The sequence below is a fragment of the Pteronotus mesoamericanus genome, unplaced genomic scaffold (assembly GCF_021234165.1).
Source record: "Pteronotus mesoamericanus isolate MK-2021 breed Mesoamerican mustached bat unplaced genomic scaffold, CSHL_Meso_final scaffold_1135, whole genome shotgun sequence".
Classification (NCBI taxonomy): domain Eukaryota; kingdom Metazoa; phylum Chordata; class Mammalia; order Chiroptera; family Mormoopidae; genus Pteronotus; species Pteronotus mesoamericanus.
Genome location: NW_026555300.1, coordinates 703,835 through 728,583, shown reverse-complemented (window position 1 = coordinate 728,583; position 24,749 = coordinate 703,835). Strand labels below are relative to the sequence as shown.

Sequence of the window (24,749 nt, the reverse complement as noted above, 5' to 3'; positions counted from 1 at the left end):
TTCTACTGGTGTCTGCTTAGTCAGGGGCTCTGGTCAGTCTCCTTTCTCCACTGTAATGTCATAGGAAGTGCACCCAGTCCTTTTTGATAATTGAAGTGTTTGGTGAAATGTTCCTTTTTCATGACTGGTTTTTTACCCAATTTTATTGGTGTCATTTAAAAAAAGTTTTTAATCAATCACACTTATTGTCATTTGGTAATAACAAAAGGGTAATCAAAGCAATATGAATAAACGTTTAAGAATTATATTCCCAACAAAGAACACGTGAAAAACACAAACTGTATTGCTTCTCAAAAACTTCTCACTTCATAGTCACTTCTAGTTGGAGGGTAATATTATTTCATTTTAGCATGATCTGACCTAGTTGTTTTCTTGACTTTGTTTTAGAATGATTCTCTTTTGCATCATCCAATACGAGGTTCATGTACTCATCAAAACTAATGATACAGCCATTTGCCTGCATATTCACTTGCTTATAAAGCCACACCTGGATCCGAAATCTGTTTTGCAAGTATTTGGAGATGGGCTGCACCATTACCTTCTGCACTTTCTGGCCCTGGCCACAGTTCGCCATGGTGGAACTGACAAAGACCACACTAAGCTGCATTCTACCTCAGAAAGCTAATTCTCGTCGTCATTTTAATTACTGTATTTTGCCATGTATAATGCACTTCTGTGTATAATGCACACCCGTGTTTTTGGTCCACACTTTTCAGGGAAAATCTTTTTGTTATAATTTTTAATTTGATTTATAATTTATTTATATTTGGATACTTGTTTTTTGTATTATAAAGGAATTTTAGCATTTATTTTTTAACATATTATGGTACATGAAGTTTTATGTAACAAATAATTACAAAACACAAGAACACATGCAAGGTACAAGAAATTTTACATACTGACTTCTGGCCAAGATGGAGTCATAGGTAGATACACTTTGCCTCCTTGCACAACCAAAAGAAGGACAATGGCAAATTTAAAAACAAAATATAACCATAAATGCCCCAAAATCAAATGGTATGGAAGTCCAACAACCAAGGAGCTAAAGAAGAAACATTCATCCAGACTAATAGGAGGGGTAGAGATGGACAGCCAGGGCAGAGAGGATGCAGGGCAAGGAGGAGGCTGGAGGACCAGGTGGGCGAGGCAGTGGCTGGTGCGCCTGGTGGTCCCATATTTGCAGGCGGATAAACCATGAGGAACATCTGGGGAGTGAGACAGATCCCCAAAATCCAGAGTTCCAGTGTAGGAAGAGAAAGCCTCAAAACCTCTGGCTGTAAAAACCTATGGGGGTTCTGGTGGCAGGAGAAACTCCAGCCTAACAGGAGAATTCACTGGAGAGACCCACAGGGTCATAGAATATACACAAACTCACCCACCCAGGAATCAGCATCAGGAAGGCCCAATTTACTTGTGGGTAGCAGGGGAAGTGACTGAAAGTTGGTGGAGAGCCAAGCAACTGGCACTGTTCCCTTTTGGTCCCCTCCCGCACATACAGCACCACAATGCAGGGAGCTGGCTTGCCCTGCCCTTGTGAATACCTAAGGCTCCACCCCTTCCAACATAACAGGCAGGCCAAAACAAAGAAATATGGCCCAGATGAAAGAACTGACCAAAGCTCCAAAAATAGAACTAAGCGATGAGATAGCCCACCTATCAGATGCACAGTTTAAAACACTAATAATCAGGATGCTCACAGAAATGGTTGAGCATGGTCACAAAATGGAGGAAAAAGTGAAGGCTATGCAAAGTGAAATAAAGAAAAACATACAGGGAACCAACAGTAAAGGGAAGGAAACCGGGAGCCAAAGCAATGATTGGGGGCAAAAGGAAGAGAGAAACATTCAACCAGAACAGGATGAAGAAACAAGAATTCAAAAAAATGAGGAGAGGCTTAGGAACCTCAGGCACAACTTTAAACATTCCAACATGCAAATTTATAGGGGTGCCAGAAGGAGAAGAGGAAGAGCAAGAAACTGAAAACTTACTTGAGAAAATAATGAAGGAGAACTTCCCCAATCTGGTGAAGGAAATAGACTTCCAGGAGATCCAGGATGCTCAGAGAGTCCCAAAGAAGTTGGATCCAAGAAAGCACATACCAAGGCACAACATAATTAAGTTACCCAGGATTAAAGATAAGGAGATAATCTTCAAAGCAGCAAGAGAAAAGGAGAATGTTACCTACAAAGGAATTCCCATAAGACTATCAGCTGATTTCCCAAAAGAAACCTTGCAGGTAAGAAGAAGCGGTAAAGAAGTATTCAAAGTCCTGAAAGGCAAGGACCTACATCCAAGATTACTCTATCCAGCAAAGCTGTCATTTAGAATTGGAGGGCTGATAAAGTGCTTCCCAGATAAGATCAAGTTGAAGGAGTTCATCATCACCAAGGCCTTATTATATGAAATGTTAAAGGGACTTATCTAAGAAAAAGAAGAACATCAAAACTATGAACAGTAAAATGACAACAAACTCACAACTATCAACAACTGAAGCTAAAACAAAAAGAAACTAAGCAAACAACTAGATCAGGAACAGAATCACAGAAATGGAGGTCACATGGAGTATCATCAGCAGGGAGTGGGAGAGGGAAGAATGGGGAAAAGGTACAGGGGATAAGAAGCATAATTGTAGGAACAAAATAGACAGGGGGAGGTTGAGAATAGTGTAGGAAATGGAGAAGCCAAAGAACTTACATGTATGACTCATGGACATAAACGAAGGCAGGGGGACTTCTGGTGAGAAGGGACGTGCAGGGCAGAGGAAGATAAAGGGGAGAAAAAACTAGGACATCTGTAATAGCATAATAAAATATACTTTAAAAGAGGAGTAGAATAAACTGGCTTTTGTTAATGTTTACATATCTGAATGTAAAAGGGTAAAATTGTATTTATACTTTTGAATAAGTATTTTATAGAGATTGGAATTAAAGTATTCTATTTTTTTTTCAGGTTGTACAATTTGTTTATAAACCTTCTATGTAATAATCTTGAAAAAATCAAACTAAGTACAATTGATACATTTTTAATTTTCAAAGGTGCCAAAATTTGCACTTTAGTTATTGTTTCCACATTCTGAGTCATGACATGTTGATACTGTAATAAAAGTATGGTACCATTGTAATTTTAAACTTTGACCTCTAAAACCTGTTCATTATTCATGAATATGTACCCTAAGATTATATTTCTTTATTCTTCTTTATACTTAAATACAAATAATGGCCTGTTCCTTTATGTACATGAAATGAAAATAGAAATATGGTAAGCATATGGAAAAATAAGACAAAAATTCCTAAGGAAACAAAAATTTTTTAAAGATTTTATTTATTTTTAGAGAGAGGGGTAGGGAGGGTAAAAGGGAGAGAAACATGGATGTGAGAGAAACATTGAATCATTGCCTCTCACCCCCAATTGGGGACCCAGATATGTGCCTGGGTTAGAAATCGAACCTCAACCCTTTTTTTTAACAGGCTGGCTTTCAACCCACTGAGTCACACCAGCCAAACCAATAATAAAGTTTTTGATTTGAGATTGGAGCCCTCGGTGAAATACTTTGGATGACCAATATACAGTGGGAACTTTTTTTTTGTTTGATAAGCTAGAAATTCATACATTTACTCCTCAAACTTGTTAATTTGTAACCATTCAGTGGAAAGGATGGAACCCCATCCAGAGTTTGGTTTGTGTATCGCAACTGATAAGCTCATACAGTAAAGCTTTAAGAGATTTTTTTCTAAAATAAAGCTTAGAGCAGGATGGACTTTTCCAGGTGGTGAAATAAATGGCTTGAAAGAATGGGGAATGGTGAGGAATTTGATGTGTGGCATGCTTACAGGATGGGCCTGGGGTGCAGGTACCTGATGATGGTTTGAACTTTCAGGTAGCAGCAAAGGAGGGACCACTCAGGCTGTATTAGCAGTTTGTGCAGATGGGCAAAATAGGGAGAAGATGTCATGAGGCTTAAGAGACATCAGTAGAGCCCTGGCCGGGTGGCTTTTTTGGTTGGAACGTCGTCCTGTACACCAAAAGGATGCAGGTTCAATCCCCGGTTGGAGCAACCCATCTGTGTTTCTCACATCAATGTTTCTCTCTCTCCCCCACCCCAACCCTCTGAAATCGATAAACATGTCCTGGGGTGAGCATTAGAAAAAAAGATGTCAATAGTAAAACATGAACAAATGGAATCAGTCTTTAATAAGACAATGTTTACTCTCAAAACTTCTGATATCTTGGTTGGGAAATACCTCAATTTTCTTCCTGCTAATATTTTATTATATCCCTTTTCCTGCTGCACACATGGGTTCCATTGTAGGACATGGTTGTTGAAAATGCTCGTAAACTACTTTATCTAAACCCTTAATAGGAAAATTTTACACCAGTTTAAGGAAAATTAATGCTTTGTCATGTTTACTAGATAAGAAATATTACTAAACAACTTAAACAGCAAATTTTTAATGGTTATGAAAATGTTGATTACAAATTAGAGTAGTAGGCAATCCTTTACATTGTTCATTTATGAACTATTAAAATTTCTTTTTCCTTAGCATTTTTTTCCTTCACTGTGACCCAGATTATATATTTCATTTCCATTTTTTCCCATTAAACACACTAAGAGATACATAAATCAGTGGACTGTGTTGGAACACTTGTGACATGAAAATGTACATAAAATGATGACAGGGACAAAGTAAGTGCTCCATAAATAGGAAGAGAGTTCCTTTAGGTCTTTGGTTCAATGAAAGAACTGAAATGATACGAGGTTGTGAACTGAAGTTTTTTCAACCTGGCCAGGTACTTGAAAATCAAGTGTGTGGAGGTCCACCAATAAAGTAAATGGAATAGAGTGATGTAGAAAACAGTCCCCAAGATTGCAGCCATCTTTTTTTGTGACAAGGAGTTAATCGCTATTGTCAAATGTCTGGGAGCTGTTCTGTCATTTCTTAGTGATTGATATTTCTATTCAGAGCTAGTGGACCTGGCAAGGAAAGTGAAATTTGTGGTCCTATATCATGACAGCTGGCACCCAATGTCCTCCACCTAGAATTTGTTCTCATCCCAAAATAATAAATGTGTCTTTCATAAGAGATCTTTATTTTGATGTTTATTATGTTTTATGTCACACTTTGAGTAAGAGTCACTGTTACCAATGTGCAATTTCTAATAAATGATTGAATCTTGAAATCTCTGAAATGAGTACTGATGTTATTCTCTTTCCTCAGATGAAAGAACCTAAAACAAAATCAGGTTTAAACATTCAATTGCATCCCTGAAAGTGGCTGAATCAGGATTTGAGTTTTTGTTGTCTGGCTGCAAAGGCAAGTCTCTTAACTGTGGTGCTACCCTAACAAGGTGAATTATTTTTATCTTTCAACTACTGAACATCTGTACTTAATTTTAGGGATAGCTCTTGTCATTTTAAAATGGGTTATCCTTGTACATAGTTGTGGTTATAATAAACATGTCTTATTTCACTGGAGAATATTAACAATTAATGAGTATTTAAATATGATGGAGATATACTTTTACTGTATTATCTTATAGGAAAAATTATCCAAAATGGAGTTGGATTGAGGCAAGAATGGTTTACTGTTCCTATGGTAAGGAGACATGTTTTCCTTTTTCTAGGTACAAAGGTGAAATGATATAAACTACTAACATAATTGCATGATACTATGTCTACCTGACAGAACTTGAGTGAGCAAAAAATGTTTTAGGGTAGTCTCTAAGTTAGTATTGATTACAGAAGACATTCCCAGTGGAGGGCTACAGAGAAAAACTTAAAAGTAATGTAAGCCCTGGCTGGTGTGGCTCAGTGGATTGATTGCTGGCCTGTGAACCAAAAGGTCGCCAGTTTGATTCCCAATCAGGGCACATGCCTCGGTTGTGGGCCAGGTCCCCATATGGCGGCATGCGAGAGGCAACTGATTGATATTTTTCTCTCTCTCTTTCCCTCCATTCCCCTCTCTCTAAAAGTAAATTAAAAATAAAGTCTTTTAAAAAATAATGTAATAATTATTGAATTAGACTCAAAAGACGTTAAGTTTAATCGAAAAGATTTGCAATATACACATTAATTTCATATAGTAGAATTCAATTTTGAAAAGCAAATTTTGACGTTACCACAGACATTTTTTGTTTTAAATAGAGAATTCAGTGATTTTTAGTCTATTCACAAAGTTGTGATATTATCCCCACAGTCTAGTTTTTGAACGTTTCTATGAGCACCCTCCTGAAAAGAAGTGTTTTTAACCCAGAAAGAAGTATATTACTTGGTATAATTGAAAGGTGTAAACTAACAAAGTGCCTGCCACCCACTGGTTTCTCTCTGGACATGAAACCCACATTGATGACATTTTCTCCTAAGTTTTTTATTGAAATTCAAGAAATATTCTCACCATACTAACCACACCAGCAGTGTGTTCTGTCTAATCCAACTACTGCCTTTATTAAGCATTTAATATAATTACCAGTAAAGGAAAAACGCATATCCTACCCATTTTCACTAAGGTATATAGTTTCTCTACATAACTGGACCAATCATTTTTTTAAACATCATTATATGCATGGAGATTTATTAGCGGTTATTATTCTGCAAATAATGTCATAGGATCTCTGATGTCAGGCAAACCAAAGTTAGAACCGGAGGTAAATTTAATGAGATTAACTGCCAGAGAAGTAAACCATGAGCCAGCACCACCAATAGCGAGGGTTACAATATAGCGTGTCATCAGCACGCGGATTAGTGTGGTGTCAGAATGTCTAGTTCATGTCCACACACTCAGTCCGTTTGTCAGGAATTATGCCTCCTACTCCTATGTCTTTGCCACTGGACTAATAATTTCTGACCCTCAGGAATCCCTTTTAAAGCTGTGAGCACTTACCCCAACTCCTCATCCACCTCTTTTCCTTCCAAACTCTGCCTCTGTGACTGAAATGGGAAAAAGATTCACGGGATTTCTTCTTGCTGTCTGCACTGGAGGTTCACTGTGGTGCACCAGAGGTGGGGCTGGGCAGTCAGTCTCTGTGACATGTTTGTGATCCTCAGATCTTCTCACAGGACTACAACTGTCCGTGCAACTATAGTGAAAATGTTTCCCCCTTTGTTCATATGTATTATAGTGATATTGCAGGGAGACATGTCAAAACTTTCCATTAATTGAGGAAATAGTCTTTATTCTTATGAATATGTTCATTTTACTCCCTTGTAAATTTTACAAGCAACAAAATTTCTTATAAACAAAATAATTTCTTGGCTTTCACTGATAATTACCCATTCCCCAATGGTTTTGAATTTGATGAAAAGTCCTCCAACCATGTATTTAATTGTTTTTATGAACAGTGGTGTGCATGTTGAAGTCTCTTTCATCCCAACATGACTGTATGCAATATTATATAACAATGTATAATGTCCATAATTACCTTCCAAATATCACCAAAATTATTCCCAACATTGTATTAAAACAACAACAACAACAACAACAAATATTCAGGTCCTGGACAGCGTAGTTCAAATGGCTGGAGTTTGTCCTGTAAACTGAAAGGTGGTGGTGGAGGTTCCTGACGCATGCCTGGGTTGTGGACTAGGTCTACAGCGCTGAGAAGACAACAGTGGATCCATGTTTCTCTTTCCCATCGCTATTTCTCTATACAACTGGAAATTCTAATTAGTATGACAAGAAGCCTTTGCAATAAAAATGGGAAAGTTTTGGTTTATCATTCTTAAACACATATCACAATTATACTCAGAGGAAAGTTACAAACATAATGACTTTGGAAGGCCTTTGGGCAGGAACAATTTTCACTGAGCATCAGAAATTCGTTCCGGTAGAAAAGTTAAAATATGATGAGGCTTGCAATGTATTTAACTGATGGTCAGACATTAGTAAACATCAGTCAACATACGTCTAAGAGAAATCTTAGAATGTATGATAATAGAAAGATCTTATCCCAAATTGAATCCTTGGAGGGTCATCGTAATATTAATTTTGGAGAGAAATCTTACAAACTTTAAGAATAATGATGTGGGTGAGTCAAACGCAATCAACAAGAAAAGGCTGTATCCAATGAGAGCAAGGCGAAGGGGAGCTCTTGCTGTGCCCCGACATCACTCCCTCCACTTCCTTCCGCTCTCCCATCACTGGTGTGGCCACTTTTCACGGCCAGCCACTAGCCAAAACCACGCTGCTTCCGCGGAGAAGCGCACGCGCAGTTCCCTGCAGTCCCAGAAGGGGCTCTGGAGTGGCGAGGTCCTTCGCATCTTCCGGATCGGTTCTGTCCAAATTCCAACGCAAGTACGAATCCTTGGGGGTCTCTGCAGACGTTGAAATCCCCACTCCAGAGCCTCCTACGACGGTGAGTAGAGGCCCCAACACTGACGTCTTCCCTCGGTGGAGGCAGGGGTGGGGGTGGGGGGGTGCGGGGTAGGGGGCCGTGGGGACGCTCCGTGTTCGTTTCTGCGGAAACTCTGGGGCCATCCTGCCCGTAGCCCCTCCACCTTCCGGCCATTGGACACGGCCTGCTCCGTGGTTTATTAGCTTAAAGCTGTTTCCTGGGCAGCCCTTCCATTCCGCTTTGTTCAACGTCTCGAGAGACAGACTCGGGTGATTCGGATAAACCTTTTGCACCCCTCTTCCCGCCCCGCCGCTCTCGGCCCCTGAAGCCCTGACTGCACCCCGGCCTGGGGATCTGCAGGACCCCTCCCTCCCTTTCCCAGGAAGAGCACAGTTTCCATGGGTTGGGACTTAGGAGGGGAGAACACAGTGTCCCCAGGAGAGGTGACCTGCCCAACGCGGGAGGGGCTTTGTGGAAGTGGTGACGGCGACGGGGTAGCCGCGAAAGCGCCGGAACGAGGGGATCCGGATCCGGAATGAGAGAGACGGACGCGTGAGGGGGAGAAAAGGTCCGCGAGGGGCCTTAAGAGACGGCCGCGCAGGGGATGTGGGAGGGACGGGATCGCAACGGACGAGTGAAAGGGTAACTGGGGAAGGGAGCCGAGGAGACGGAGGAGCCCCAGAGAGACGAGGGGAGCTGACAGGCAGAGGGGCCTGTGAGCGGACGCGGGGCGGCAACGGGCGAGGCGCTTCAGACGGAGGCAGTGGTTCTGAGGAGAGTTGGGGGAGCGAGAGCAGGGACGGAAAGCGGGTTTCGGGTGACGGACCTGAGGGAGAAACAGCACTGAGAGTCAGCCAGCTGGGGGCAGGGGTGACAGGGAAGAGTGTAACTGGGGCGCGGGGCGGGGCGCGGGGCGGGGCGGCGTGCGGGGCGGCGTGCGGGGCGGGGGAGAGAAACACCCAGACCCGTGGAGATGAGAGCAATCAGAAAGCTCAGGGAGAAAGAGCGGCTAAAGGTGAAATAGGTTTCAGTTGTTTCACGAAACAGGTGTAGGGACAGCAATAGAAAAAAGGGGAGAAAGAGCAGGGGAGAAGGCAGGGGGAAAACAGAAAAGGACAACAGTGCAGAGAGACAGGGAAGAGACAGTCACAGATCCATACACTGAAATACGTGGTAGCCCGGAAGAAGGGGAACCTGGATGAAGAGAAGTGGTGAGCTGATGGGATGCGGATGACTAAGTTGTGAGATAGCGGCTTGTGGCTTTATATATTTAACATATTGAATTGTTTCCATTAAATAGATTTGAATGAGAATTACAGATCTCTGGTTTATAAGAATTTTAAATCATTGGTTTCCAATCAGAGGGCAGAGGCTTGTGTGTCAGTCATGGGTCCCTTCTCATTTCTTGGGATGGGAAGAGGGAGGTGACTTGGGAGAAGAAATAAATTAATCTGTCACTACATGAAGCTTTTGCAGGAATATTAAAAGCATTGGGTCTTACTTTTTCCTGCCCCATGGATTTACTTCTCCTTCTACATCTCACATTGAATTTCTCTTTTTTAAAAAAGATTGAGAGAAATTTTAGTCTGTTGAATACCTGCTTTTCTGTGAGTAGTCATTAACTTTTGAAATCAGCATTGGGGCTATTTCTTAACCAGCACTTAACATTCTTTTCTAAATATGAAGTAGTCTTAATTTTTTAAAAATCTTTGACCAACCATAGAAGTCATTACATTAAAAAAAAATCCCAAATCGTTTTCCTCTTATATTGTGTCTAGTTTATATTCTGAGCCCTGCATCTTTTCTACTCTTTATCATACGTGGAAACCTCCATTGGTACTTAGTCAATAATATCAGGCTATTCCAGTGTGCACTTGGTAAGGATGTCAGTGAGCTCAACAGTCAGAACCTAGTTTCATGAGTTTGTCTAATTTTCAGCAGCTTTTTCCTTTATGTGATTTGTTGAATTAGTGACTGTGAGCCACAAAGGAGCTGTTCTCCTTAAGTCTCTCTTGTCCATTCTCTGAAAATACTGAAGGAAGGACTGGGTTAACCCTCATCTTGATTTTGCACAGAGCCCATCCATTCACTTTGTAATTTGATGCGCATATTTTTATAGCCAACTTTTAAAAAAGTTTTCAGGTTTACAACCTATGTTATCATTTTATGTTTTTAAAATAATTTACTATAATTTCCTGGAAAAGAAGAAGGAATTCTGTCCTTTGATAGACCCCTCTCCAAGCCATTACGGTACCCGGACGTCTGAGATGTGATGGGTCTGGTATCTGCCCCTGCAGTGCTACAGAAAACAGCTCCGGGGAAGCAACACAAGCACCAGAAAGGAACTAGTTAAAGATGCTATATCATGGGTCCCACTGCAGACCTGCAGAACCATAACTTAGAGTGCAGTCCAGATCCCCAAATGATGTACATGCTTATTAAAGCTGAACTGTTCCATTCTGACCAGTGTAGATCAGTGGGTTGGGCATTTTCCTGAAAAGCAAAAGGTGATTCCTGGTCATAATGCATGCCTGGGTTGTGGGCTAGTTCCCCACTTGCGGGTGTACGAGAGGCAGCCTTTTGATGTTTCTTTCCCTCTCTTTCTCCCTCCCTTCCCCTCTTTAAAAAAAAAAAAAGCAGCGACAACAACAAATAAACAACAAAACAACAACAAAAACAACTCAAAGATAAGCTGTTCCCCTCTGAGTTCCTGTTAGGTCACATGAGGAGTTTTTAAAAAATGGCATCAGCTGTGCCATCCTCCACAAAGTTTGACGACTGTTCCAGGTGGAGCATCATTGTTTACTGAGGTGCTCCAGGTGATGCTAAGGTGGGCCCAGGGATTAGCAGGAAGGCTCTGAGATGCATTCTTTGTTGTTGTTTTGTTTTCTTTATGTAAGAAATTTTATTTAGAAAGTCAGAGGGAGAAGAAATGGGCTCTGGGAACAAGAAACAGAGGCAAAAGAAGAGCCCTTGGAGCTTAGTTGATCACAAATGCACTCAGGGATGCATTTGTGAGAGGATCAGGCTTTGGTGAGGGTAGGTAACGGGGTGCCCTGTTGGGTTTGAGGGTCCTGGAGAGGAGCACACGTTTTCATGGTTCTAGGAATTTGTGGATGTCTGTGGGAGGAGAGAGCACATGAAGAAAGAAAGAAAAAACTCACACTGTGGTCTCCATGTAGGAGCTCACTGTTCCTGAGTCTCCTGTGAAAAAAGAACACAAGAGGGAGGCCAATTTAGCATTTCCACACCCTTCTGTCTGTGAGTGTGGTGGAAGTAGAGGAAGGGGCTGTGTGGACGCTTTCGAAGGCACATCCTCAAAATGCAGATGTAACTCCCCAACGTGCCATCGCGTGAGAAAGCAACCCACAGCAGGAGCAAGAACAACATGGCTGCTTCTCAGGTAAAAGATATGTCCTGGGTCAGAGGTTGTGTCAGCTTTTCTTCCTAACATCTCTGAATTTGCAACCTGCAACCTTTAATTTTCTACTTCTGATGTTCTTGCCTAGCAAGATTGTTTTCATCTACTCATTTTTTTCCCTTTTCTTCTTATAGTCATCAAGATCAGCAGTTTATATACTTCTCTCCTTTGTCCCAGAGCCTTCTCTGCATTCTCTTTATCCAGGCTCTCAAAGGGCATGAAGAATTTCCTTCTTGAATTAATGACTTTCAGCTACTGAAAACATCCCCTTTGTGACAGATTAACCTGGGAAAGGACCCATGTCCACTGTCCCTGTTGGGATGGGCTCAGAGGCTCAGGTATTGGTGAAGAAGGGGGTGTAGGTTTAGGTCCATGTGGCTGCAGCATCAGTTCTATAGACGAGGGTAAGAAAATGCTCATTTTACTGTTCTTGATAGCTCAGAAAGTTCTGACAAAGGAGAGTAGATAGAAGGGACTTGCTCACTAGATTGGTAAGAAAGACTATTTAAATGTACTGTTAGAGTACAGACATGGGAGGTATATGTACATTGACATTTGTAGAAATTAATGGTTATTTTGTGATCATTTTCACGTAATGATTTCTTTCTTTATTCTCCCTGTGTAATGTCACAGCAGATTGCTCTCCACTAATGACACATGAAAATTTTCAAAGAAATTAAAGACTAAGTAACAAGAGCTTTAACATCTTTTTCATTATTATGTATGTTCTTCCTATTGTGTTTATAAAATATCATCCATTGGACAATTCATGAGATTTACAGAATTGCTAATTAACCTTGATTTCATGGATGTAAAAGTTCTATTTTCTATCACTTTTAAAGTGATATAATTTCTAATTCTATGGAGGCTTCAAATAAGGTCCTACAAAGTTCAGTCTCAATGATTTCATCACACACATAGTTCCCATGTGTATATCTGTGTGTGCATAAAATGTTAATGTTATGTGAGCTACCTTTTCTTCTTCCTTTTTGCTATTCTCAGAGAAACTGCTGTGAACATTCATTAGATTTCTTCATGTGTATTTCCCTTTTTATTTTTTCAAACATTTTAGATCACATTGGAGTAATGCCCATGGTGTACTCTTTACAGTATGTTTCACAAAATGCTCTGGTAACGCAGGAAGAATAATCTTGTAAGATTATTTATAGTAAATTTTAAAACAATTGTAGTTGCTATGCTTACTGTGGTGTGAAGACTGTAAATCCTATGAAACTCCTTCAGTTCAAAGTCATGTATGAATTTTTCCCTGTGTTTTCTTTTGCTGTGCTATTCAGAACATGGCACATGGCCCACAGACAGCGGTGTCACTAATAAAAAGTGAGCTTGTTAAAGATGTTGAAACACAGGCCCCACGTCAGCACTCCTGAGTCAGGATCTGCAGTTTTACAGAAGTGCAGTTCTTTGTTATCCACTTTAAATTTGAAGAAGTACTTATATGTACGACTCACCTTGCCTTTTCCAGCTGATAAATATACACAGCTCATTCTGGATGATACCAATACAACACTCACAAATCCATATGCCTGTGTCTGTTCCTTCAGTTTGAAGTTTATTTTCCTGAAAAGTAAAGTCTCTGCAATTGATTTGTGGACATGTGCCATCCTCATTGCTCAGTGTCAGAAAGTACGTTAGAGAGTGTTACGGGGTCAAAATGACCTTACTGGATGATTCAGGATACTCTCCTAGGTCAAAACCACTTCAAACACTGTTTTCATATTGGACAACAGTATGAACTCCACTGGTGTCTCCTTGGTAAATGTGTCTCTTGTTTTTTCCAGCAATCGTTGACCTTCAGGGATGTGTCAGTAGATTTCTCTGGGGAGGAGTGGGAATGTCTGGACTCAGCTCAACAGAAACTGTACATGGATGTGATGTTGGAGAACTACAGGAACCTGGTCTCCCTGGGTGAGGATGACTTCTTTCCAGGCCTCCTCCTCTACTGGCAGCGTTTTATTTTCTTTATTAGTAACATCATTTGTGGACATCTGTTTTGTATGGTAGCCTTTCAGATTCTTGCCCTCAAGGAACAAATTGGGGATTTTCTGGTGTAAAACTAGAAAAGCTTTGTTATATATTTGAAATAAGAACTCAGCGTCTGAAAACTTTACATGCTGTCTAGAATATTTAAGGTGCTGTCCGAAAACGATGTTTCAGAAAATCATTTTGTAGAATATTGTAATATTCTACCATGTCTTCTCACCTTAGTACAGACTGGATTGGAAATGGGATTGTCTCTACCGAAACTCATGTTCTGTTTTTTTGTTTTGTTTTGTTTTGTTTTTTAATAAACAGGACTTTCTCTTTCTAAGCCCATACTTGTCACCTTTTTGGAGCAAATGAAGGCGCGCTGGGATGTGAATAGAAAACAGACAATATCTGCCCACCCAGGTAGGTGGGAATGTGGAAGCAGGTGTCACAGAGGAAGCCAGATCTTAAAATGTGGCTTGATGAGCTGTGGAAAGGATTTTGAGAATCCCAGGTTTATTTCTGTTGCTGTCATACAGAGCCAGCTCACATCCAGCAGGTCCCAGGCTCCTATATCCTCTCAGAACTCTCCTGCCTCAGTGACCTTTCTCATCATAACAGCTGTGGGGGCCACCATGGTCTGACTCCTCTTCTTTCGCTTTGGGAACCTGGGAAAATTAATGCACGTCACTAAGGAATTGTATGTTAAGCCTTTTGATTTTTATATTTTTTTCATGTAAGGCGTTTATGAAGGAAATTGTTGAGATTCTGAAATTTGTTGCAGAAATCACAGGGATCCTGGGGACAGGTGTCATGTTTTCTGGTATTTAATTTCTAACTCTATGGAGGCTTCAAGTAAGATTCTACAACGCTCAGTCTCAGTGATTTCATCATACACAATGCACCTCCCCAAAATGAGAAAATCAAATTTTCTACTTCACTTCAAAAGGTTATTTCTCTTTGCATGAACTAATAAGAAATTTCCAACCTATATGTTGCAGTTTCTCCATGTTAGAATAGTTATATTTACCTATTACCTCATAGAATTCTTCAATAAGTTACTGCCATAGACAACCTTAAAACACTGCCCACCACATAGGAAAGTCTCTGTTGTTACCCGACTTCTTCATCACTATCATTTTATCATACTCTCTTGTTCAGTCCAAAGCTGCCCGGGTTGTGTCCTATGTATTTTCACTTTCTGATTAGATCTTTGTCAAATTTGTGCTTTTAGATGGAGAAATGCTGGTACAACGTGTTCAAGTGTACTCCTTTGGTAAGAAGTGAGTTATAGAAATCTTAGACATTTCATATTCAGGAAAATGTTTTGTTCCTCAGTTTAAGTTTACTTTAGGCAAAAAACAGTGATTAGATTTTTCATTGGTTTTCCTCAGTATGTCTTTTAATCATGTTGTACTTAATCTGAAATTTTTAGTTTAAAGATCAGTCATTCTGTTCATATTTTACAACTTTATTATGGTTTATTTATTTAGAAATTAACTTTTTTTTCTGTGGGATGGATTACAGCAGACACATTTTGTATAAGAATAGCTGAGATGTATTAATAACTGAAAAATTTCTCATGTCATTCTCATCTCATGTCATTTAAATGTTTCGTTATTTTGCTCTCCCTCTCATGAGCATGCTCATGCTTTTCTCTCCTCCCCTTTTTTCCCCAGTCTCATAGCCCTTTGCCTTCCAGAGGCCTTTCTTCTGCTTCTGTACCTTGTTTCCTAATCCTACACAGCCAGGCTGGCTCACTTCTACTACCTCTGTAATTTCTTAACAAATTTTTCTTATAATTTGGAAAACAAATAAATAAATGCTTCTTTATTAAAATGACACTTTAGAGCTATTTTTAAATGATTTAAATGCATTTCTTGGGAAATTTTCCTGCCATATATCACATGCTGTGATGCAAAATGTTTGTTTATGCAGGCACACTCGCAGTTAAAATTTATGGTTACAAAGAAGAATTCTTTTTCAATACTACTTTCATATAGTATTCAGATTCCTGGGGATAAATTTTCTATTTTTGTTTTGCATTTTTTTTCAATTCAATATTATTTTATATTAGTTTCAGGTGTACACCGTAGTGGTTAGACAATCATATAATTTACAAAGTCTTATAGCAACCCCCCTGATATTTCCAGTACCCAGCTGGCACCATACATAGTTATTACAATATTATTTTCCGTTGGGTTGGCCAAAAAGTTCGTTAGGTTTTTTTCTGTGCAATGGCTCTAGTAGTGCTTAGTTGTCTTCAACTTCATTCGAAATAATTTTGTTAAATTGCATGGTGACAGCTGTCATATCACTGTGCATTTTAAAAAAATCAAAATTGGTGTATTTTTGTATAGCCATTTTAATATTGAAGATGGAAGAAAATATGCAATATTTTTGGCATATTATGCTTTATTATTTCAAGAAAGATAAAAACACAGCTGAAATGCCAAAAAAAAAAAAAAGATTTCTGCAGTGTATGGAGAAGGTGCTGTGACTGATCAAATGTGTCAAAAGTGGTTTGCAAAGTTTTGTGCTGAAGATTTTTTGCTGGACGATGCTCCATGGTCAGGTAGACCAGTTGAAGTTGATAGTGATCAAATAGAGACTTTAACTGAGAACAATCAGTGTTATACCACATGGGAGATAGCTGTCATACTCAGAAAATATCCAAATCAATAAAGTTATTGGTGAAAATGAAAAATGTGTCTTTATTTTATGGAAAAAAATCATATGGACTTTTTAGCCAACCCAATACATTTCCTATGCTGTACTTTACATCCCTATGACTATTTTGTAGCTACCAATTTGTACTTCTCCATCACTTCACCCAGTCATGCAACCCACCCCCACCCAGCAGCCATCTGTCTGTTCTCTGTATCTATCAGTCTATTTCTGGTTGGTTTGTTCATACATTGTCTTTAAATTCTATATATATGTGAAATCATAGGGCATATGATTATGTCTGTCTTTGCCTTACGTATTTCACTTATACCACCTTCTAGGTGCCTTTTTGCTGTTGTAAATAGTAAGATTTTCATTCTTTTTTATGGCCATTTACTATTCATATTTTTTATCTTTATTTTATTCTTTTTAAAGAAGACTCTAACATTTCTTGTAATACTGGTTTGATGATGATAAGCTCCTTCAGCTTTTTTTTTTTTAATGGGAAGCTCTTTATTTTTCTGTTCTAAATGATAGCTTTGCTGGATAGAGTAATCTCGATTGTAGTTTCTTGCTTTTGAATGTTATGTGCTAATCCCTTCTGGCTTGCAAAGTTTCTCTTCAGAAATCAGCTGACAGTCTTGTGGGAGCTTTTCTTGTGCTGTTTTTAAGATTCTCTGTCTTTAACCTTTGCTATTTTAATTATTATGTATCTTTCTGTTGGACTCTTTGTATTCATCTTGTTTGGGACTCTCTGAACTTGTGGACCTGCATGTCTCTTTCCTCCACCAGGTTAGGGAAGTTTTTGTCATATTTTCAATGTTTTGCTTTCTCTTTTCTCCTTTTCACACCCACAGGATGAGATTGATGTTATGCTTGAAGTTGTCCCAGGGTCTCCTTACACTGTCCTCATTTTTTTATGCTGTTCTGAGTGCGTATTGGAGAGGAAAATTTTGAATATAAGTTTTCCCCTTCTGAGTGCATGTTGGGAAAATTTTGAATATAAACTTTCTGACAATATTATATGAACTGTAATTAAATTTTAAAATGTATTCCAAATTGTACCACACCATTCTAAAGATAGTCATTTTTTTTGTTCAGTCCATATCTTGTTTATTTTAAATAATGTTGCAGTTGATATAGTGTTGCAAAATTTGAGTTCATATTCTTATATTCTTTGCATAGTTCCCCAGAAATTGAATTGTTGATCCTATGGTAATTGTTTGTAAATTTTTGAGGACCCTCCAAATTGGCTACACCTATATATCGATATATAGTGCATTTGAATGATCATTTCTCTACCAGAGGTGTCCAACCTTTTGGTGTCTCTGGGTCACACTAAAAGAGCTGTTTTGGATCACACATTAAATACACAAACACTAACAAAAGCAAAAAAAAAATCTCATAATGTTTTAAGTAAATTTATGTGTTGGACCACATTCATAGCCATCCTGGGCTGCATGCGGCCCATGGGCCATGGGTTGGACACTCCTGTGTGTCTACCCCATTGCCAAGCATGTGTTTGTCCGTTTAGTGATGATTGCCATCCTGATTGGTGTTTGGTGTTGTTTTCTTGTGGTTTTAATTTGCATTTCTCTGATGATGAATGATGTTGAGCATTCTTAAATAAACCTGTAGGCCAGTTCTATGTCCTTTTTGTGGAAATGTCTATTTAGGTCCTGTGTCCATTACTTTAATCAGATTGTTTGTGAATTCCTTATAAAATTTGGATATTTAACCTTATAGTATCATTGGCCAATATCTTCACTTATTTAGTGGGTGGTCTTTTCATTTTGTTGATGGTTTCTTTTCCTGTGCAAAAACTTATTTTGTTGTAGTCTCATTTGTTATCTCTTGTTTGTCTCATGCCTTAAGAGACAGATCCAAAAAAATATTTCTAAGAGTGATGGGAGAGCTTATTGACTATCCTTTCTTCCAGTGTCTTCATGGTTTCAGATTTTACATTTTAGTTTTTAATCCATTCTTAGTTTACTTTGAAACATGGCATAAGAAATTGGCCTAGTTTCATTTTTTTTTGCATATATCTGTTCAGTTTTTCTAACACCATTAATTGAAGAAACTGTCTTTCCCCATTGTGTATCTGTACCTTTTTTTTTCTTATAGGTCACTTAATCACATAGGTTTGGCCATTTTTAAAATTGTGTTACTTCTTTTTTCTTGTTGTTTTGTAAAAGTTCTTCATATATTTTGGGTTACTTATTCAATACATGTTTTCCTGAAATTTTATCGCATTCCACAGGTTGTTTTTTTTACCTTACTAATTATTTGCTTTAATATACAGGAGTTTTTAGTATTTGATGTAATCCCATTTGACTATGTTTGCTTTGTTTACATGTGCTTTTGATGTTATAAGCTATAAATCAAACATCATAAAAACTTTTCTATAACTTTTTAAAATTAAATTTATTGGGGTGACATTGGTTAATAGGATCATACAGGTTTGAAGCATACATAAAATTATAAAAGTCCCCAGTGGAGGATGTGTGAGAGATGGCTAATCAGTGTATCTCTCATACGTGGATGTTTCTCTTCTTCTTTTTCTCCCTCCCTTGCCCTCTCTCTATAAGTAAACAAACAAACAAACAAATAATCTTTTTTTTAAAGAAATTTTTAATAAACTATGTACCAGTTTTTTGATTCTTTAACTTGGTCACATGGTTTTTGATGATTCTACTGTATTTTTTAATTTTGGTATTGTGTTTCTCAGCTTCCAGTTTCTATGTGGTTTATTTTTATACTTTCTTTCTCTTTGCATTTTCATCTTGGTGATGGAGTTTTCCTGATACTAAAAAGTTGTCAATTTTGACTGTTTTTTCATTTTAAGATGGTTATTTTCAATTCTACATCAGGTAATTAATTTATTTCCATTATATAGTTCCGATTTCTGGAGATTTATTTCATTTTTCTGATTCAACAGGTGTTTTTTTTTTTTTGTTTCTCTGTATGCTTTCATATCTTCTGCTGAGGTGCAGGAATTGTAAACAACCAAATAATATGAACTTGCTTTCTATAGATGAAAAGAAATAACAATCACCTGTGGTAGAAATTTTAATTTCTGTCAAAACTGTTTAGGGGATGTGTATTTGTTGTTCTTTTGTGTGTATAAGTTTAAAGTAGAAAATGTTTTCTTTTTGAGAGCCCATGATATTTTTCTATGTTGAAAACTGTCTTCAGTACTACAGTCTCTGTGATATTTAAACAATTACTCAGTTTTTCTTTGTAGTAGTCACTATACTGCATTCAGTTTTTAGCACTCTGTATCATGCAAAACAGAAGTAATCCCTCAAGAATCTGCAAAACAGCAAGATCTTTGAACACATTGCACACTCATCTCTTTCTGTCCAGAGAAGAAAGTGGGAATTGGGAGTTTTCTTATAATATTAGCATTGTGTGCCAGGGAGTTTGAGCATATATTGTGGGCAAATAAAAGCAACTTTTTGTCTGTGATGTGACTCTTCCTACTGTTACCTTTCTTGGGCATTCTGCAAAATCTCTTTTTCTTAATTTTATTTTTTAAATATAATTTATTGCTTATGCTATTACAGTTGTCCCAATTTTCCCCCTTTGTCCCCCTCCATCCCCCTCCACCTGGTACCATCCTTCCCTCCAACAATTCCACCCCCTCCCCCGTGCGCCCACCCTGCCCCCTGCCAGTAGTTCATGTGCATGGGTCGGGGTCATGCATATAAGTTCTTTGGCTTCTCCATTTCCCATACTATTCTTGACATCCCCCTGTCTATTTTTGTACTTACCAATCATGCTTCTTAATCTCTGCAACCTTTTCTTCCATTTTCCTTCTTCCCTCTCCCAGCTGTCCACCCTCCAAAGGACCTCCATACCTGTAATTCTGTTCTGGTCAGGTTGTTTGCTTAGTTTGTTTTTGTAGACTCAGTTATTGATAGTTGTGAATTTGTTGCCCTTTTAATGTTCATAGTTTTGATCTCCTTTTTCTTAATAAGTCCCTTTAACATTTTGTGTAATAATGACTTCGTGATAATGAACTCCTTTTGCTTTACCTTGTCTGGGAAGCACTCTATCTGTCCTTCCATTCTAAATGATGGCTTTGCTGGATAGGCTAATCTAGGTTCTAGGTCCTTGCTTTTCATCACTTTGAACACTTCTTACCAGTCCCTCCTTGCCAGCAAAATTTCTTTAAGGAAATCAGCTGATAGTCTTATGGGAACTCCTTTGTGGGTAACTCTCTGCCTTTCTCTTGCTGCTTTTAAATTTCTCTCTTTATCTTTAACCTTTGGCATTTTAATTATGATGTGTCTTGGTGTGGTCCTCTTTGTGTCCAACTTGTTTGGGACTCTCCTGGACTTGTACATCTATTTCCTTCACCAAATTAGGGAAGTTTTCTTTCATTATTTTTTAAAATAAATTTTCAATTTATTGTTCTTCCTCTTTTCTTTCTGGTACTCCTATAATTCAGTTCAGATGTTGGTACATTTAAAGAGGTCCTACACATATCCTCACTTTTTTGAATTATTTTTTTTCCTGCTGTTCTGATTTAATGCTTTTTCCTTCCTTGTGTTCCAAATTGTTGATTTGATTCTTGGTTTCATCTTCTCCACTATTTGTTTCCTGTAGGTATTTCTTAATTTCACTTAGTGTAACCTTCACTTCTTCTCTTATGTTTTTGCCATACTCAGTGAGTTCTTTGAGCATCCTGATTACCAGTGTATTGAACTCTGCATCTGATAGGTCGGTTATCTCCATTTCATTTAGTTCTTTTTCTGGAGTTTTGTTCTGTTCTTTCATTTGGACCATGTTTCTTTTTCTTCTCAATTTGGCAGCCTCTCTGTTTTTTGTCTGTGTATTAGGTAGAGCTGCTTTGACTCCCTGTCTTAGGAAGGCACCCGTCTGGATGAATGACTTCTTTAAATCCCTGATTTTGGGGCTTCCATATAGCTTGATTTTCTGATGGTTCTGGTTGTTGTTTGTTTTGAGATATAGTTGTAATTCTCTCTGTGATTGCATGAGGAGACGAAGTGTGTCTACCTATGGCTCCATTTTGAATGGAAGTTTTGGCATGCTGTGAACTCTTGGCTCACTCTAGGAATACCCAAAAAGATAATAAGGTTAATAGTTTCTGGTAAATGCAAAGTATATTTACTTGCGTTTCATAACCATGGTTATTTATTTTGTATCTTTTAGCTATGTCATCTGAAGACACCCAGGCCTTCTTGCAATATCCAGGAATAAAAGATTTATTCCCTAAAATAATACTGGTAAGATATGGAAAGTGTGGTTTTCATAATGTACACATAATAAAAGCCTTGAAATTTGATAAAGAGTGATAAGAAAGGGATGTCAATAAGGACAGAACTATACTGTGACAATTCATAATAAAATTTTTGTTATCAACATAGGTCAAAGCTAGTACACATCTTGTGAAAACTCTGACTTTAATTTAGTTACATTTGCAGAACAATGTATTTCTAGATGTAAAGACTGAAAATAATTTGTAAATGTTACACATTCTGGGAAAAGAAATGTGGAATATCTGGGAACTCACATAATCCACTGTAAATAACCATTTGAATTCTTCTAAATATAAGGTGGGATTAAACTTTCAGTAAGTTCTTTCTAAAACTAAGAGATTTATAACATACATATAAAATTTAAATGTGATCGGGCAGTCATTTTAACAATATCATTCTAAGGCTGAGAAATAATTTTTTTCTTAATGTATATAATTTTCATAAACTTGGGAGCACTCTCTTTTATAACCATCTTGCTTTAATAGGTATTTTAGAATAGTTATTTGGGAATAAGTATTCATGTTTAATGAAACTATAGCTGTCACTAAAGGCCTTTCTATCTTCAATTGTTACCAGAGTACATATAATAGAGGCAGAAATTATCACTGCAATGATCATTGGAAAAGCTTCAATCAAGAGTCAAATACTAATAATAAGAGAACTCAGTTTCCAGAAGATCATTATAAATGTGGAGAAGTTTTTGACCAAAGGTCAAATCACGATATATATCGGGTAATTCATATCATGGAAAAGACAGGCAAACAAAGTAAATGTGACAAATCTTTTAAGCAATCTTCAGATCATATTGAACAGGATGGTATTTATACCTGGGAAGAAGCTTACAAAAGTAACCCTTGCAGGAGAACCTGTAATCCAATATTCTATCTGAATACATATAAGGAAATCCATACTGGGAAAAAAACCTACAAATGTGGTAAAACATTTAATTGGCCTTCGGGTCTCACTTTGCATCAGATAACTGATACTGGGGCAAAGGCTTACAAATGTAAAGTATGTGACAAAGCCTTTTACCAGCACTCAAAACTGACTCAACATCAGAAAATTCATACTATAGAGAAGTCTCATAAATGTGAAGAATGTGGCAAAGCCTTTAGCTATGGCTCAAAACTTACTCTACATTTGAGAATTCACACTGGGGAGAAGCCTTATAAATGTAGAGAATGTGGCAAAGCCTTTAGCCAGTCCTCAACTCTTACTGACCATCAGAGAATTCATACTGGAGAAAAGCCTTACAAATGTGGACAGTGTGGCAAGGCCTTTATTCGCTTCTCAAAGCTGAATCGTCATCAGATCATTCATAGTGAAGAGAAACCTTATAGATGTAAGGAATGTGGAAAAGCCTTTTCTTGGCATTCGTACCTTACTAAACATCAAATAATTCATTCTCGAGAGAAGCCTTATAAATGTGAAAAATGTGGCAAAACTTTTTATTACCGTTGGTGTCTTATGAAACATGAGAGAAATCATAGTGGAGAGAAGCCTTATAAATGTAATACATGTGGCCAAGCCTTTAAATGGCATTCTTGTCTTATTGTACATGAGAGAAGATTTCATACTGGAGAAAAACCGTACAAATGCAGAGAATGTGGTAAAGCCTTTTATGAGCAATCCAAACTTACTCAACATCACAGCATTCATACTGCAGAGAAGCCTTATGAATGTGGGAAATGTGACAAAGCCTTCAAACGCCATTCATATCTTATTGCACATGAGAAAATTCATACTGGAGAGAGACCTTACAAGTGTAGAGAATGTGACAAAGCCTTTAGCCGGTCCTCACACCTTACTCACCATCAGAAAATTCACACTGGAGAGAAGCCTTATAAATGTAGAGAATGTGGCAAAGCTTTTAGGCAGTCCTCAAAACTTACTGACCATCAGAGAAATCATGCTAGAGTAAGCCATTATGAATGTTGCCTATTTGGCAAAGCCTTTAATCACTCCTCAAAACTTACTTGACATCAGATCATACTGGAGAGAAACCTTACAGATGTTTGGTAAAACCTTTGCTTGGAATTCGTATCTTATTAAAACATCAGATAATTCATTCTCACTAGAAGCATTACAAATGTGGTAAGTGTGGCAAAACCTTTAATTACCCTTTGTGTCTTACCCAACATGAGAGAGTTCATTGTGGGGAGAAACCTTACAAATGTAAACATTGTGGCAAAGTTTTTAACCTGTGCTCAAAACTTAATTGGCACATGAGAATTCATACTACAGAGAAACCTGAAATCGGAAGAATACAGGAAATCCTATAGCTGGACCTACTGCTTTATTCAATATCAAGGATCACACAATGTAGAGAAATTTTTATATTCATAACAACATGAAATACTAAAGAATTTATGCCTTACATTGACTTTAAGATGTAGAAAATTTACAAGAGTATGTGATTGAAAATGATTTTTAAATAGCACAGAATTCATAGTAGAAAGTTAGTAAAAAATATTTTCATGTGTTATTCTAAATTAGATTTCTTCTTATGTAGTATAATCCAGTTTAAAAACTACTTTTTAGTATCCTTCAAAATATCAAAGGGATGGATGTTTCTATATGTAAAAAAATTATGTATATTCTATTTTATACTGACTGTATTTGAGATATTTTGAGGAGGAAATATTAATGTGATTCTACTCTAATATCAGTTGATGCTACTATGTTTTTATTCCAAGTGTGCATGTGAAATCATGAGTTTTAATGTTGCTGCCTTAAAGATCTATTGAGTTTTTGTATGTTAGGTGGGTTTCACTCATGTCCTCTTTTCTATGGAAAATTGAGGACATTGTAATGCACAGTGTATGAGGAACATCTAAATGGAGATGTTGTTCGTGGTTGACTTAGGATGTTGTTGTATGTCACTATTAAGGGCATATTTTACTGCATTAATATAAGATATGGGAACATTAGTAATTCTCACTATCTTCCCCAATTACTCTTTAAGGAAAATATGGTGGCAGTTAACTAAAATCCTGATATATTTTTATAATATTCATAGATAGAAGTGACGAACATCAGTTTATATAGTTGAACTTTAAAAA

At 37.8% G+C, this 24,749-nt stretch overlaps 2 protein-coding genes across 2 annotated transcripts; one reads left to right on the top strand and one right to left on the bottom strand.

The window, feature by feature from the left end:
- Window positions 1-340: 340 nt before the first annotated feature.
- LOC129081571 (small nuclear ribonucleoprotein E-like) lies at window positions 341-574 on the bottom strand. The gene has a single exon (XM_054587235.1). The coding sequence runs from the start codon at window positions 572-574 to the stop codon at window positions 341-343; it is 234 nt and encodes a 77-aa protein (XP_054443210.1).
- Window positions 575-8,220: 7,646 nt separating this feature from the next.
- LOC129081610 (zinc finger protein 254-like) lies at window positions 8,221-23,936 on the top strand. Its single transcript, XM_054587277.1, has 7 exons — window positions 8,221-8,349; window positions 11,511-11,731; window positions 13,549-13,675; window positions 14,063-14,158; window positions 14,970-15,011; window positions 21,581-21,654; window positions 22,264-23,936. The coding sequence occupies exons 2-7, from the start codon at window positions 11,717-11,719 to the stop codon at window positions 23,665-23,667; spliced, it is 1,758 nt and encodes a 585-aa protein (XP_054443252.1). The 5' UTR covers window positions 8,221-8,349; window positions 11,511-11,716; the 3' UTR covers window positions 23,668-23,936.
- The last annotated feature ends 813 nt before the right edge of the window (window positions 23,937-24,749 follow it).